Source organism: Electrophorus electricus, chromosome 10 (genome assembly GCF_013358815.1).
Source record: "Electrophorus electricus isolate fEleEle1 chromosome 10, fEleEle1.pri, whole genome shotgun sequence".
NCBI classification, from domain to species: Eukaryota; Metazoa; Chordata; class Actinopteri; order Gymnotiformes; family Gymnotidae; genus Electrophorus; species Electrophorus electricus.
This window is the reverse complement of record NC_049544.1, coordinates 19,516,625-19,533,958: the sequence shown is the minus strand read 5'-3', so window position 1 is coordinate 19,533,958 and position 17,334 is coordinate 19,516,625. Positions and strand designations below refer to the sequence as shown.

Sequence of the window (17,334 nt, the reverse complement as noted above, 5' to 3'; positions counted from 1 at the left end):
ATTAGAGCTAGAAAAATGCATTATATAAGACCAATTTGAGATGTTAATTATAACATGCAATACTAATTTTTGTAATATTTTACTGTAAAAACTAAAACTGGGGTCAAGGTTGAGCTTAAGGTTATACCCTCCTGACTACCAGGGGGGAAAAAGTGTCTCCCAATTAATCTTTTTTAAAATTTCCCCAACTGTTTGGAAGGCAGTGAGCATACAGAAAACAAACACTGTAAAATTCTTTTTTTTTCCCCTCCCCAAAATATGTCCATACAGTGGATATCTGAACACTATGAAACTAAATCATAAAACCTACTGTACAACTCACAGGAATACACATTCAGATGTCTCCAATCACCCCATGCTACATTAGTCATTCCAAAACTCTAATCCCACACAAAAGCATCAATAACTACAGACCAGGGGCAGTCACAACAGTAGTCATAAGGGGCAGCAACAAGCTGGAGTTGTGTGAATAATGACCTCTGCCTCTTTGCAACTGGACTACATCACGCCAATAGAGCAGTGGATGATGCAGCTTTTCTTTAGTCCCTCGAGTTCTCACATAAATGCAATACCTACATAGAGTTGCTTGTCCTAGACTACTGTTCGGTCTTTAATCTAGTTATGCCTACAAGTAACAGCATTTAGGATATCCAGTCTGCAAGATCTCAGGTGGTGGATGTGGACAGTGGAGTTTCTGATGGAATAATCAGCACTGGCCCTTCTCAGCCTCCAGTGCCTAGAGCAATACTTGGTCTGAAAAAGCCAACTAAGTAAAGAAAAGGAGAGTTTAAAGATCACCAGAGGTCCCTTGAAAGAAGTAAACCGAAATAACAGAATGCAGCAACACTGGAAATACTCAGATGTTTTATTGGCATTTCCACACAGGTTTAGTCATGCAACATTAATTGCAAAGGTTATGTTTAACAGAACTAGGAAAACTAGAGTGAAGATAACCAGAAGTAAATGACAGTTTTGACAAAAGGTTTGCCAGCCATTTGTTACTCCCGACAAGCCTCACTGCATGGGACAGTGGTTCTCTCACACACAGCTGCACTGTGTGTGAAACAAACGTGGATGTTCACTTGCAACAGCTAGAATCACAGGCCTCATCCTTGCACACACATCCAGAAGCACACTTGCTGCACCCAGGTGGACAGCAACAGCAGCAGCCTATGAATGAGAAAACAGCAGTATTGGTGAGAAGGTACTTATGGTCAAGGCTTATGCTTGTACTCCAAATGAAGATATTGTGAGCACATATAGATGAACTGAACATACTTTTCTGGCAAGTTGGACACTTGCAATTTTTGCATTTGCAGTTGACACCACACCTGCAAGTTCCAGCTGAAATGTTATGGAAAATAGGTTTAATAGAATGATTAATGAATCATTATTTCAGTTTAATTAAAAGAAATAGGATTAATCACAGATTTATCCCATAACATACCTAATCAGAGACTACAATAAACATGAGATTTAAAAAACAAGAGTAACATTCGATATTATCTTACTGCTGTTGCAATCACAGGGATCCATTTTTTTTTTTCCAGTTGGTCTTTTCAGTTGTGGAGAAATCGGTTCTCTCGAGTGAAAGATAAATATAAACTATTTCTGCATGTGGTTAATTTATAAGGGTGTGGGGAAATTTGGCAACGGGTGCAAAATCACTGACTCCACCTCTACTTGCCTGCACACGGTTTACATTGTTGAATTACAAAATTACACCGCCAATACTGAGTGCAAAGCCTAAAACAAGGACCAACTCTAACGCCTCTCACACACAAATCTTGGAATTTGTATTTACATTTACTGCATCTTTTTGAATTACCTTCAACAGAAGTAACGTGCAGACAAAAAGGAAAAAAGGAAAGCAAACGCGAGTCTCCAACTGGAATGTTTCATGAAAGTAACGAAAACGACACCAAACATAAAAGCGTGCTAACTACGGCAAAAATGAATGATAACAGTAATAATAATAAAAAAACGTAACATTGACAACAACAGTCATGAATACAAATCAAGATTAAAGAAAGCGTATCATAATGGGATAATAACCTCCAGGTGGTGTGACTGACCACTAATGGACGACACACACCACCTGACGTGGATTAACACAAATTAGTGAGAATCAGCACAGGAACAACATAAAGACAAGTCCGCGTGTAGCACCGCCGCTGAGCACAGTGACATGACGGATTTGATTGTTGACGTACTGTAATGGGCTTGGCTATAAAGAAAGGTTCTCTGAAGCAGTGCTAACTGTGAAATGAAATTAAACTATCAAATCCAACATTTCATGATATTTCAAAAGTTTCAAATCTGTGGTAATTATTACCTACCGCAACTTCTCATTGAATTTCATTTTTCATTATTACTTATTTTTTTCGGTTCTGTTTCTTTTTCTTACGCACTATTGTACTGTTTATTTTATTGATTTCTTATCTTAGATTCCACACTACCCTGTAATCTTATTTCCTATTGCAGACGGCACTTTGTGTGATCCACTTACGTCAGCGCCGTATAGTGAACAAGATCATGTGCTCTTAAACCGTGTGCACGGTTGATAGTTACAGGATAGGTTTTTCCAATCACTCCAGTTTGAATTAGCTTTGCGTTAACCGGTTTGACTGTTTGCTTCGAAAGGAGCCACCACTGACCGTAATACTATATAGTAGGGGTGGGACTTGATTAAAACAAATCTAATTAATTAGAAGCTTTGTAATTAATTAATCGAAATTAATCACATTTTAATCACATTTCAATATTTAACATAAGAAATATTAATTTAAGTTTGGATGATGAATGAATCAATGAACATAAGCTTAAACTTCAAAATCTCGTTTATTTTCCCACCAGTCTACTACACAGACCAATAGATGAGTGCAGAAAACACAGAGTAAATACTTTTCAGAACACCGGAAATTCTGACCAAAAATGCCAAAGTACTGATTGACTTCAACTGCTCCCATTATAAATAAAATAAAATAGATAAAATATTGTCTATCATCATCTAAAATGGTATTAAAAACATCCTCTGACTGTTTGCTGCTGATGTAGATCCTCTGTATTGGCAGGGCTATGTTTGAAGTGACCCACTATCTTACGACACTGCTGGATTTTTTTTCGACATCGTCTTTCTGGACGGCAGTTCGTAACTTGCATCAGCTGACGCAATTTGCAGCGTGTCTTGTAACCCTTTATCTTCGACCACAGAGAGCGGTCTACAGTCCACAGCAATCCATCTCGCCAGTGAATTGGTCAATTTGTCTGACGTGGACTTTGACATGTGGTCGAGTGTTGACTGGCGACACTGTTTGCTCGTACTAGGAATACTATCACATTTAGCAGCTAAGTTAACATTACTGACCTGCACGCTAGCCCCAACATGTTTTACGTTGAGGTGGTAGCAAACTCCTTCCTGCATAAAGTGCAAATAACAACATTTTTGTTTGTACTTCCATCTGGAAGTTTCTTGTATTTAAATTTCCCATCCACCAGCGTAGCCTCTTCCGTCATCTGCATCATGCTCATCACATTGTGCGTCAATATAATCTGTATGCCTGGAACTCGTGCACTGAGAAACGTTCCACGGTGCAAAAGTGTGATTAAAATGCGTTATTTTTTTAATTTCGTTATTTTCCCTGTAATTAGTTAATCGAAATTAACGCGTTAAAGTCCCACCCCTAATATATAGATTTTTGAGCACTACAACTAATGGAAAGATCTAATGCTTTGTCATTTTGTCAGTACATGTTAGTGGGAAGGAAAGTTTATTTCTATTGATTTGTATAGCACATTTGATATTTCAGTGTATTTAAAGGTGCTTTACATACAAGAATATGTGCTTATAGAGCATACAAGGATAAAATAACTTCAATATGCATTAACATAAAAAGATAAAAAGGAATAAATATAGATGAACCTCACAGTGGTAATGTCTGATGTGACACTGTCACAAACTATAGATTGAACAAAACCATCCTAATGGACATTGATGTCAGTTTATCTGACAAGTTACATTGTTTTAAAGTCAATTCTAATGCCAACAACTATGACATTACCCTTGAACTCCCTAGCTTTTCATATTTCCTCTTCCTTGAGAAATCCCTCTAGTGTAAACAAAATCCCAGCATGTGTGGGTTGTGCGACTCTTGGGTAGGTTCGGAAAGTGGATTCACTAGAGACGGCCTCTCCAAGTATGTACCAGTGTTATTTTATTGGCATGGACAATAGTTAGAAACTTTTCCCAATCCTGGGGAAATGACAAAAATTATTCACAGCATAGGCCCTGAGTGACTCCATTAGCCACATGGCTAACTTTTAGCAGTCACTGAATTATGCTAGCTCAACTGGAGCATAGGAGATAAGTCCATGGTCAATAAAGTCATAGCTGCCATACATGTTGAGGTTCAGTCTAAAAATACCCCCTCAAACAAACCATGTACCTGTGCTTAGACACAAAAAGCCTCTGATTACCACATATCCTTCTGACGCCTGGAAGATGATGTCCTCGCCAGTACCATCCTTCCTATATGTAAACAAATACTCTGAGGACAGCAAAGGTTTCAGATTTTTTATGAGAAAAGAGGATTTCAAGGAAATATTACAAGAACAGTCTTAGTTCCCACTTTGAAAGTCTTGAGCCACTTTATGGTTAACACTTCCTTGTGTATCAAATATGTATATACTGTATAAGACAAAGAACCCAAAGAAATTAAAACAAATACAATACCAAACAAATAATTCAGTAATGGAAATGTTCAGAGAAAAAAAGAAGCTCTCTGCCTTGTGGATTGTCAAAATTAAAATCTATTGCATTGTCTAATCACATAGGGATGCTGCTTATTTGTGTGTGAAAGGTACTGACGGCGTGTGATAGAGTCACGGATGGTCCCTCCTTGCTTCCATGGTTTCCCTGTCTTGTGTGTTTTGGTTCCATTCCTTTGTTTTGTTTTCTCCACCTCTCGTTTGTTTTCCATGCCTGTCATTACTTTCACGTGTTCCTCGTTTCTAGTTTTGTTAGGTTCATGTATTTAAACCCTGTCTTGGGCCTTTTGTCTTGGCTGTTCATTGAATGTTTGACTTTCTGAAAGCCTGTCTGTATTCTGAAGCCTTCCTTTGTTAGCCTGTTTTGTGATTGTAGCTGTTTGTTTTTCCTTACTTCCGTGTGTTTTTTTTTCCTATCTTCTTTGTTATAGCCTACTTCCCGTTTGCCTTCGTGTACTTTTGTTTTTGGTTCCTCTTTTATCTCTGTACTCTACGTATTGGCTCAATGACCCTGGACCGTTATAACGACTACGCCTCTGGGTTTGCCCCTAATAAATCTCGCCCTTCTCCGCACGTGTTCGCCTCCTTACCACTCACCGTTACAGATAGCATGTTTGTGATTTTGGTTGCATAAGGGTTCCATATCACCCTAATAGCTTCTATAGCAGATGATAACGATTTACCACACATATGCAACAGCAGATGATATGCATGTGGAACAGTAGATGATGGGGGTTTTTCACATGTGTAAGCAAATGTTATCCTGGTTCTTATGCTTTGTTAATGGCGCATGGCCAGCTGTTCTATAACATTCTCACCTCTTATTGCTATGGCCTCAGCATATATTGTATGTGATGGGTCATATTCTGCTTTGAATATTGTATGGGTGCTTGCGATCGCCTCACGGGGGCCCACTCACCTTGAGGGCCCCCACAGCGTGGTCCTGCGTGCTCCTCCACCACAAGTTACTTTTGCAATTAAACGTTGATAAAAAGCCATGCACCTCACACTATAATAGAGATATTCAAAACTGTAGTGAAGTATACAAAGGTTCCAGAGAAACAGGACATTGCAAAGAATACACCGTCTGAGTTTTTGCTTGTCCTCACAATCCCTACCATGAATTACACCCATGCACCTTTAAGAAGCATGACTACTGCCAAATTTTAATACATTTTAATTTTTTATTAGTCAAGTGGCATTAATGGCAATGGTTAAGATTAACAGGACAAGGAAATCTAATTTTAAGATGACCAGAGGTATTTCAGAAGAACCACATAACGCTAAGACAATGGAAGAGTAATGGGATGGAATATTTTTGACAAAATGGTCACCAATAATTTATTACCATTCACTGCATGCGACAATGGCAAAACAGTTCACACACGTTGTTATACTGTGTGTGAAACAATGTATGCTTCTTCACTAGAAACAGCTAGAACCACAGGTTCAGAACTTCAAAAGTAACATTCAATATTGTCTTACTGCTGTTGCAATCACAGAAATCACTGGATGTTTGGTCCTGGATGTTTGGTGAACAAATATGTTCTCCTAAGAAAAAGGTGAACTATTTTTACATGAATGTAGACTAAGGCTGTGGGAAACATTTTAGGAACGGGTGCAAAACAACTGACTCCTCCTCTACTTGCCTGCACCACAGTTTACATTATTGAATTATTAAATTACACCACCAATACTTGGTGCAAAGCCAAAAACAAACAGACATCAATCTACTCCCCCCCCCACACACACACATATTTTAACATTAATGTGAATTCAACAATGAGTTTTCCAATGTAATTCCTAAAATTTTTTCAAAAAGACTTTTGTTGCATTTTATTTCCATTTATTTATGTATTTTTACATTTGATTGGTTTACCCACTTACTCTATCTTATTATTGTAAAGATAGGGGGCTACGCAAGATGCAGGGATGAGTTACAGAAAACAAAAACACATGTTTATTTACACCAAGAACAAGGATTACGTAGCCATTGAGCTAGCGTAACATCAAACACCGACAACAGACAACAGAACCATATGGGTTTATAAACATACATTAATGAAAAGCAATTACAAACAGGTGTGACACACGGGGGGCATGGCCACAAGGACGAACACACACACACACACACACACACACACACACACAGGGAGACACTTGGGAGGAGGCGCCGTCCGTGACAATCATGTAAATGCCAATTTCACCAAAACAAATTCCTTCTACATATATGGATAATAAATTGAATGTAAAATGTAAGTTCTGGCTCTTATATTATTGTTGGTTTAAGATGTCAGTAGAATGTTGTTGTTGTTTTTTTCTATTGTGTCAATGTCTTATTTCATAAAATATAAACAATACCATATTATTGTTGATTGGTTTATTTAAACAATCAATTTTAATAAATTCTCCAACATTTATTTATAAATACAACAATTTGGACCTACAATCTCAACACTCACATGTTGACAACCCCCCCAACTGCACGGTGTCTGTTTTCATATATGATTCCATTGCTAAAATTTCTGCCAATTAGCTGATAGCTTGAATTGTGTGTGACAGCACCAAGAAATAACGAAGAAAAAGACATGAGGGGCCCAGGATTAGGAATACGCCCCCACCCCCATTAACTGTAGTAGCAGAACACAAGTTTACATTTACATGTACATTTATGGTATTTAGCTGATGCTTTTATCCAAAGCGACTTATAATTATGACTGAGTACAACTTGAGTTAATATTATTTTCTGCCACTAACATTTCATTGCAACAATATTGCAAAAGTAATCACATAATCTGTAAAGAAGTCAGAATAAAGGGACAGGGACTGATGCATAACACACATTCTGCTTGTGTAAAAGGTGCAAACACAATATATTAGTAACTGAATGCTGCTGCCATTGGAAAAGAGGAACATGCCAGAGTGTCCAATGTCTAAAGTTTTTATCAAAAAGCAGCATTTAAGCAATAACAAACAAGCCAAGTTATCTGTAACATACTGCTTAGGTTGCTGGCAGGTCTTATTTTCCTGCATAGTAGGGGTACGATGACTAAAAAGAGGTAATAATAAAGTATGTCTCTGCATCCTCAGAATGTATCTCAGTGTAAGATCCAGGGAACACTTGTTTGGAGTTGACTTCCATTTGTTCCTGAATGCTGGGTAATCTAGACTGGAAGAGGGACATTTCTGGTGTACTTATAAAAGAAAAGTACTTTTATTGTTATGGCATATCCAAAGGAAAATGCTTTGGCAATAAAGCAGGAAGCTGCTTCTTCTGGGCTCTGCTTCTTTTCTTTCCAATACATTGTATTGAGGTTACAGTATCACTGTTAACATTGGAGGCGCATGTACTATATTTATAATTTCTATAAATAAATGTATTTAAAAACAAGTGCTTTTTAATCTGATTCAATCCATGAATCCATCCATGAATACATTTCGTTCTTACCCAAGAGAAAATCGTAAGTACAGTTAAACTGGCAAAAATATTTGTATGAGTGATTTATAATCAAATATGCTTTGTAGCAGTGGTTCTTGCTTGATGTATATTGTGTGGTATCGTATCATGTTTTGTACTCAAGGCTGTTTAAGGCTGGATTATGATTGGCTTTTCTTGATCACTTTATGTTGATATATGCAGCACTAGCAATGACCTGGAAATTTAAAAAAAGACCAGTAATTGATTTCTTTATGTTGCCCAAAGTAATCCAAAATAAATGGGGATATGAACGAACAAACAAAGAAAGCTATATTACCAAACATCCAAACTTCCAGAGATGAGTCCTGCCTAAAAGACTATATTAGTCTATATTACTCCTAAATTAATTTAAATTCCAGATTCAAGTGAATTCAAGGAGTTTGTTTATTAATATATGTCATGAGTCATGTAAGCAATACCACAAATGAAATTGAGAGAAACAAAATTACTAGGTATAGGAATGCTGATAGTATGGGACTATTGGGACTATTCAAAATAAAAGCCTCATTCTGAACAACAATATGTAAACTTATGACGCTACAACTTATACGTGAATGTGACAAGTTGTTCTACTTGCTATACTTCCATAAACATAATTATTATACAATTTTGGCTTAATTTTTTAAACAAATGCTCCCAGCTAATGCTGATACCATAGAACCACCATTATTTAGCTAATACAGTTCTACATCTACGCATATAATCTTGACAAGCAATTTAATTTTGACCATTAGTATTTTCAGAAGGCTTTTATATGTTAGCTCAGATCTCTAACAAACATGTAATTTTATGTTCACTAGTTAATTTAATGCTTAAAATTCTTGTACATTATGTCAGCGTTTGACTAGTACTGTAATGAAACTCTGCGTGGTGTTGCACAGTAACCTATTAGATCAGTGTTGTAGCTTTAAGATTAAATCACATGGTTAAGTTTATCTATAAAATGTTATTTAGATCTTGATCCCAATTTCAGTTTTTTTTCCCCAACATCAACATTTACTATCCTAGTGATTTTCTAGTTAAATCAAGTCTTCTCTCTAACTAGATACTCTGTATGTAAAACATTTTAAAAACTATTCTAAAATTCCCATGCTGGAGGAAGAAAAAATGGTTAATTTTAAAAATGCATATTTGATTTAAGATGGAACTTTGATTAAAGTGTAACATTGATCATTTTGGCTCATTTTCAATAAAATAGCACCTTGTTTACACCTGCTATTGTTATTTCAAACATTCCTGAAATATTAAAGATCAGCATCGGTCCTTTAGACAGGTTCCCAGCTTCTGCCAGAAGGTTCTGATCTGGTGCATTGCTTGTGGAAGACGCCAACCGGCACTCCATACCTCTGCGTCAGGTACATTTCCAGGGCGGACAGGGCCATGGTCCGCACGTCATAGCCGAGCTCGGCCTTCTTCCGGCATCGGTCAACCGGCACGATCTCCTCTGAGCTGTCAGGGTCATTCCTCCCGATGGCAGCGAACGATGGGTACATGTTCGCCAGGCTCTTAGGGAGGTCCTGCGTATAGTTCCAGCAGCAGTATGCTGACCACAGGTACTCAGGTACAGCCACCCTGTTCTCATCCTTCAGCCAACGCTCGCTCATGTACGGGATCACCCCTGTCACCACATGGGCGTCGCCCAGACAGTGCGCTGCCAGGCTCTTGCTGACTTTGGCCTCTAGCCTGGCCCAGGGACCATCATTGGAGCCGGCCCTCTGCGGCACAATGTTGGTGAGGGTGAAGGTGGCATTCCGACTCTCACTATCCCTGTGGTGCAGGCTCGGGCTCAGGTGCCCGCGTGTGTAGGTGGAGTTGATGTAGTCCTGCTGCATGGCTTGGCTCTCCACTACATTCTGGTCCACTTTTTCCGGCAGTGGTGGGAACGGGACCATGTTGCCGTCCGAATGAGAGTTAGCCAACTGGAGGGGCAAGAGAGGTGGACATAATCTTATAGGATTGTTTATGATATTTTTGCAAGCAATCTTTATGTGTGCAAGAGAGAGAGAGAGAGAGAGAGAGAGAGAGAGAGAGAGAGAGAGAGAGAGAGAGAGAGAATACCCTGGGGCTACAGGTATGCAATTTCTGGTTGAGTTATGGAGGAATGGAGGAAGTCTTGTCTCTGATGGGAACCATACAGAGAGTGAGCGAACAAGTACATTAACGCAGCATTATTCCTCTCTGTGTCAAACCACAGCAGAGTTCTACTTCTCTCTCAGAGCTGCTTCTTCTCCATTTTGCGTGCTGTTCGATGCTTAAACTCATTAAAACTGCTGACCATTATGTAGTCTGTGTTGGTGCACAACTGTATGAGTAATATTGTCACATGTAGTGGTGATTTGTCTGCATGTATGCATTTATTAAAGGAGTATTCCCTGCAATATCAACACAAAAAGTCAAAAGGGATGCAAAATATACCATTTGTAAATTGTCACCACAGTACTGTTGCCTTCACAGTATTGTCTAATCTGAAGTTGATAAGCATTCCAGATGAATGATCACTATGGCTTTGGTGCCTTCAGGCATTCCTGTAATTTGGCCTAATCACATAATGATACTTTTGTCCATATGTGCCCATCTCAAAGCAGATTCTCCCCAAAAAAAAGATACACCAACTGTCATTAAAACTTTCAAGACAATGAATGAGTGTGGTTAGGTTGCTTGATCAGTCAAAGATAACCCGCTACAATGTCAGTTAATATCACTTTCAATGTCATTAACAAGGTATAGTCCATGGACAACCCCTTAGTAGCTGTGAGATGACATCCTTTCTGGTAAGATTCAGATGGATTTCCATCCAATGTGTTTCCCCTCTTTCCATCTTGGTTACTTTCAAGGTTTCTTTCTAGAGATCTCACCAGGGATGGCATGCCCATTCAAGGGGTGTCATGAGCTTGTGAAATCCACCAGATTTTATATTATATATACATATGAGAGAGAGTGAGAGAGAGAGAGAGAGAGAGAGAGAGAGAGAGAGAGAGAGAGAGAGAGAGGTCACAAACGTATTGCTCAGTTTCTTTCCGAGACCTATTCACAAGTCCTACTCATTATGCCTTTAATGAAACTAATGATAACGTTCGATAAAAGGTACGGTTCTCAAGTACGACTCAGCTCATTTCCTTCTTACCGAAGAGACATTTCAAAGTACTTGTTGCTTAAGTGGTTGGTTAGAGCATCAATCCTGTTTTCAAACGTGTGAAAATGAAATGCAGTTTGTTATACACACTTTGTGCAAATTGCACTTGAAAAATATAGGTATAATTTGTTTTGCAAGGTAGCTGGCTATGGTATCAGCTAAATTTCATTCAGTCCAGTTGTTTAGCCATATATGTATATTATTAAATTTATCCTAATTTAATAAATGTATACAGTATTTATCCTAATATAAAGTGGGACATTACTGAGGTACAGAAATTTTAAAATACCACCCCCTCCCCAAAGACTGAACATATGTCAACTGCAAAAATTGCACTATAATTTTCTCTTTCCCTGCTCTGATTGTGCTCCTGATCTACTGTATAATAAAGAACGTTAAAAAGTTATATTGTATATTATCCATGGTTTAGCTGTGTTGTCACACTACTGACTATAAAGGGCTGACAATATTAACTAACGTGGCTGCGCATGCCTGTAATTGAGTTTACTCATTATTTTTTATTTGCGATAGAAAGTAGGACGTTGTTTTTAAGCTTTTTCTGTCGTTAGTTTCACGTGGACTACCAGTCCAATTTACTAGCACGTAATACTTTTCTTTATTAACAACCGGTAATACGGCAAATAAGTGTCATCCCTGCCCAATAGATGGTCCAGGTGTTATACTCACCTGTGGTTCATATTTCCAGACGCTCTTGGGTCTCTTGTCCTTTGGCGGCGAGTAGACGTACGCCGAAAACCATGGCGTGCGACGCTCATGACTGTACAGTGTCGCGAAGTGATATCGGTTCTCATAGCGTTGACAGATCGGAATTCCTGAGATGCCTCGAGGAGGCCAAGCTCGGCAGAAATAATTTAAACAGGGCGAGAAATCGCCAACATCCCCGCCACAAATACTTAATAATTCGCTTCGGAGCGGCAAAATAAACGTAAAAGAGCGCATTTTTAAACACTCGAGAGTAACGAGTTCTTGTACCGGACAGATCTCTGCAGAAGTGCGGTTGTACGGCCTTGACTCGTTAAATGTTCATCCGTGCACCCTCCTCCTCCATTATCGAACTGGGAAAGGAAAGCAAATTTTGACTTTCATTTCGAACGTTGACGAGTAATTACGCAAAGATCCATGACTGTAGGTCAAGTGTGAAACTGCTGTCATTGGTTTTACCGTAATATCGGGGATATTAACTGTAAACGTAAAACAAACAGCTCTGTGTGACACATCTATGAGTTTCTGCTCGAAGGTCACATTTGTGATCAACATTTGTCATCATTGTAACTTGGACATGTGCTTCAATGATAAGTGATAAAATTAAAATTTTCATGTATATGATATTTTCTCTATATTATCAAGCAATTTGAATCTCTAACATCGTCATTGCAATTAATAAGAAGCACAGGCAGGCTGCATGTACAAAAATGACCTCTCTGCTCTGTTGTCCAGACACAATCCCTCACGGTGGCTCTGGTCTGCCGATGCTCAAGTGGGCTGTTCCTCCTGCCAAACTACACACGTATGGTGATAGTCCTTTTAGCGTTGCAGTCCCAAAGCTCTGGAACTCCGTCCCCTTGCACCGCCACCTCTGCTCAACACTATCCGCCCTCAAAAAGCATTTAAAACTTTTCTCTTTCAGACTGCCTTTCCTGATCTGTAAATCCTTTTTATTTCTATTGCCTCACAGCTTTGTTATTTTATCATAGTGGTGTTTTTGTCCAGTCACTCATTACTGTAACTTTTACCATGTCTTAATCTCTATTTTAATTTTCATTTATCTATTGGGTTGTCATTTTTTTTTATTCTTGTGTTTTACCCTGTTATTTTTTCTTATAATTCTTATCATGTTTTCATTTGCTATTGTGAAATGTCATTGAGTATCCTGAAAGGCGCTTATAAATAAAATGTATTATTATTATTATTATTATTATTATTATTATTATTATCATTATTATTATTATTGTTGTTGTTGTTGTTAGATTACCTATGAACTAAACTCAGTTGGGTCAAGGAATTTATTTTTCCTGTGTCTTACACTGACAAATACATACACACACAAATATATTTGCAGCCATTATAAAAAGTTCGTATTTGTCCATTCTCAGTCTCTCTCTCCCAAATATCGTGGTAATTGCAGGACTTGGGGTCTGTGCCGCTCTCTGGAAACTACCAGTAGAGAGAAAAAACAGAGGGGTGGGGCTACACATAGTTCACTGCACAGCACAGTGGGACTGAGATGCAGGGTAAAATAACAAAACATTATTTTCCTTTGTTCTGATATAAGTTACAGAATATAAACCCTTTCCAAACTGTTTCTGCATTTGTGAAATTGTCTGTTGTATAAACTAAAGCTAACAAGAATATGCATGAAATGAAATGTGGTGTTTTCATATCCTGGAAGAATGCTTCAGTGCATGGTCATGTGTGTCTAGTGTGTAAAACTCAAACTTCAGGGTGTTGTGTTGTGATGTGTTTTGGAACAATGAATTATCGAAGTGAATGCACTATGGATTACGTCTATTACGGTTTCCCTTCACGAGGGCGTAATCATCGAGCACCAAGACTTTTTTGTCTCCTTCCTTAGCAAGATGCTGGAAATTCAGTGAGGAGGGGGCTCTCCTCTGGCATTCATGAAATTCTACTGGCAGATGTTAACCACACTGTCAGAAATTCACTGACAGGCGAGTCAAATGGTAGTGGAGATGTTTGAAAACAAGACCCTGATGGAGCAGAAAAAATCTGCATACTATGATGTTGTTCTGATTGACCCTGGAATTCCTGTGGGGGCGCTCGTGGCCCACAGACTGGGTTTACCTGTAAGGGTTGGTGCCAGGCCGAGACCCCCTCCGGCCACCAGAGGGAGGCATCGAGTCAGGCACGCCACTAATCAGGCTTAACACAGGATGGGCTAGACCTTATATAAGCCCAGTGACCCAGTCATTCAGTGCTGGGTTTTTGCCAAAGTTCTGGGTCAAGCGCCTCAGGTATTGAGGTCTATGTGCCTTCGTGCTACACCTCACTTCTTGTCTGTGAGGGTGTCTGTGTTTTTACATGTCCCCTCCTCTCTCCAGTTTTCCCTCTCGAGTCTGTCTCTCTCCTGAGGCTTCCCTTAGCCATTCAAGTTCCTCCCTGTTTTCTGGTTTTGTTTTGGAAAAACAATTTCTTCCTGTGGCATTCTTTGTTCTCCCTTTTTCCACACTCGGTGTGGTGTTTAGTTTTTTTCATTTTGTTTTACTTGATCCAAGAGCTAACTGTTTTGCACATGGGCCCACCATTGTTAGAGTGTGGTTGCTCACCCAGTAGGCTGTTGGTGTCATCACTTAGCTGACCTGGGTTCGAGCCAATCTTACACTACCGATTGTGTTTAATGTACAGTGGCTCACCAGTGGAGAGGGGCACTTTGTTGCTCATTATCCCAAAGTCAGGCTGTGTCTTCTCAGAACACATGACATTCAGTGAAAGGCTGAAGAACGCATTTCATTATGCTCTGAACGTGTGCATTGACCGCTTCATTGTGAGTTCTCACTATGCTGCACTGATGACATGTTACTTTGGACCCGACACCAGTTTTTATCATTTCCTTCAGGGCGTTGGCATCTGGCTGATGAGGTTGGACTTTATCTTTGAATTCCCTTGGCTCACCATGCCCAATATCATCTACATTGGGGGTTCCAGTGCAAAACTGCAATGCAATTATCAGTGGAGCTGCAGGAGTTTGTGGATGGGTCTGGAGAGTACGGTATCATCATTATGTCATTAGGTACGTGATTGCTGCTGCATTTGCTCAGTTACCCCAGAGGGTGATCTGGGGACATCTGGGTAAGCGCCCCAATAATCCAGGCAACAACACCCTGCTGATTAAATGGCTTCCCCAGAATGACTTGCTTGGTCACCCCAGAACCCGAGTGTTTGTCAGCCATGGTGGGACTAATGGAGTTTGAGTCTATCTACCATGGTGTTCCAGTGCTAGGTCTCCCATTACCATTTGACCAGTTTGAGAACTTACTACATCTTCAGGTATGAGGAGCTGCTGTTGTTCTTGATGTCGTTAAATTGAAAAGCTAGGACTTCCTGAAAGCAGTACAAATTGTCCTACAGCAGCCATCATACAGAGACAATATGCAAAGACTATCTAGACTGCACCAGGACAGGCCCATGCATCCTCTCAACAGGATAAAGTTATAAAGTTATAAAGGGGCTGCACACCAAGTCCTATAAGATGCCCTGGTACTCTTACCACTCTCTGGATGTTGTAAGCTTTCTCTCGGCTTTAATACTAACACTAATGGCTGCTCTAGTATTAATAATCAATTTATTATGCAGGCAACAAAAATCTAAATTGGAATGATGAGAACTACATTTACATTTACATTTACATTTACGGTATTCAGCAGACGCTCTTATCCAGAGGGACTTACAAAAGTGCTTTGTCATTTACTCATAGAATATATCCAAGTACAGTACAGTAGGTTAGAATTAACATACCAATGAACTAGAATACTGTAGAATACAGGAATGAATGCTGATACCTAGAAGTGCAAAATACATAAGGTCTATCTTAAACAGTGATAAGTGCTATAAACAATAAGTGCTAGAGTTTGTTAAACAAGATAAACAGTGCCCTACAATAAGAACTACATAAAAGACTATCTGAAATGAATGCTGTAATAAACTGCTATTGAAGGTGTTTAAATACAACGAGAGGCAACAGTATATTTTGTTATATACATGAATTTTTATATACACAACAAAAGCCTATGATATATTAAATTTCCATATGTACACTTACTTTCTTATGCTGAATACCATATGTTCCTGCTGAATGCTGCATCAGTTGACCAGTTTCATGGAATGTCATTGTCACTGTTTTGTCTTCATATAGTTCATTATTTAATTCTGTGACTGACTCACAAAATTAAATGTTTACAAATACCCCAACACCCTAGCCTCTTCATCCGTACACCCTATCTCCTTTATCCCTACACCTCAGTTTGCACACTCAGGACTTCAAGTACAAGGCTTCTCGTGCTGATGTGGTGGTAGGGTATTCAGTGTCAAACCTCCCAAACCTTGGAACACTGGAGGAAGGAGGAAGAGGAAATGTGCGCACGCACACTCACACACACACACAAACCATCAGAGCATATCTCTTATCTACAAAAAGACAGAAATTCCTGTCCAAAAATCAGAAAAGGCCACTAGTTCCCTGAGTAAATATAATTAGTGATAAGGAACACATTTTAAATTTCAGCCCTTTCTTTACGGGAATGTGACAAGGCTTGCGATGGGACTGGCAATGAACTGCTGTGGGATTTAAAACATTAGGCTGAAGAAAGCAAGTGCTCAAAGAATAAAGCTATGTGTTTTAGTGGTAGAGTTTAGACTTACCATTACCAAGTTTTTATTTTTACAATTACAATTTGAGAGGAAATGTGCCTGTAGTTATTTTTAAATAAATTCAAATGGAAGTTGATTCAAATCTAATGGAATAATTCAAACGAATTTTTCCTTTGACAGGAAAAATGTAAGCAATTAGTGCTTGTCACACAAGTATTTCTACTATTATTTATAATAATTCATTTACATTAAAGCACACTTATATTTTCACTATTTTTGGAGTGTTTTAGTAAAAATGTAGTAAACAACTAGTAAAAATTAAACTTCACAAATCTCCAAACGCTTGTCATGTGTAGCAAATCAATCCAGATCCAGCTGGTTTAAAGCTATATAGCTATAATTTACTCTAAGAAAAAGAGAAAACAATTACAAGAATGATGACAAACACTGATTGATGTATAACTTCCAGTGTTAATCTAGCAGGTTCCAGAAGGAGGAAAAAGTAAAAAAACAAAAAACAATTATATATATATATACCACTTCTGCCATCCCAGTTCCACCATGGACTTATTAAATTTACTCCAGCAGAATGGCTTGATAGCCTTCACCA

General features: G+C 38.7%; 1 protein-coding gene, 1 long non-coding RNA gene and 1 pseudogene across 2 annotated transcripts; 1 reads left to right on the top strand and 2 right to left on the bottom strand.

Annotated features, from left to right (window-relative positions):
* Nucleotides 1-849: 849 nt before the first annotated feature.
* On the bottom strand, nt 850-2,070 carry LOC118242147. Its single transcript, XR_004776581.1, has 4 exons — nt 2,056-2,070; nt 1,512-1,888; nt 1,279-1,344; nt 850-1,170 (listed from the first exon to the last, which is right to left on the bottom strand). It is a non-coding gene; the product is annotated as an uncharacterized LOC118242147 (long non-coding RNA).
* Nucleotides 2,071-7,128: 5,058 nt separating this feature from the next.
* LOC118242182 (endonuclease domain-containing 1 protein-like) lies at nt 7,129-12,449 on the bottom strand. Its single transcript, XM_035531186.1, has 2 exons — nt 12,066-12,449; nt 7,129-10,164 (listed from the first exon to the last, which is right to left on the bottom strand). The coding sequence occupies exons 1-2, from the start codon at nt 12,336-12,338 to the stop codon at nt 9,511-9,513; spliced, it is 927 nt and encodes a 308-aa protein (XP_035387079.1). The 5' UTR covers nt 12,339-12,449; the 3' UTR covers nt 7,129-9,510.
* A 2,246-nt stretch (nt 12,450-14,695) lies between these two features.
* On the top strand, nt 14,696-15,764 carry LOC118242183 (annotated as a pseudogene).
* The last annotated feature ends 1,570 nt before the right edge of the window (nt 15,765-17,334 follow it).

Coding starts and splice junctions, on each gene's coding strand:
- LOC118242182 (XM_035531186.1), bottom strand. CDS start 12,338: ATGCGCTCTTTTACGTTTATTTTGCCGCTCCGAAGCGAATTATTAAGT. Junction 10,165..12,065: donor TCTGGAAATATGAACCACAG/GTGAGTATAACA, acceptor TTGCCCCTCCAG/TTGGCTAACTCTCATTCGGA.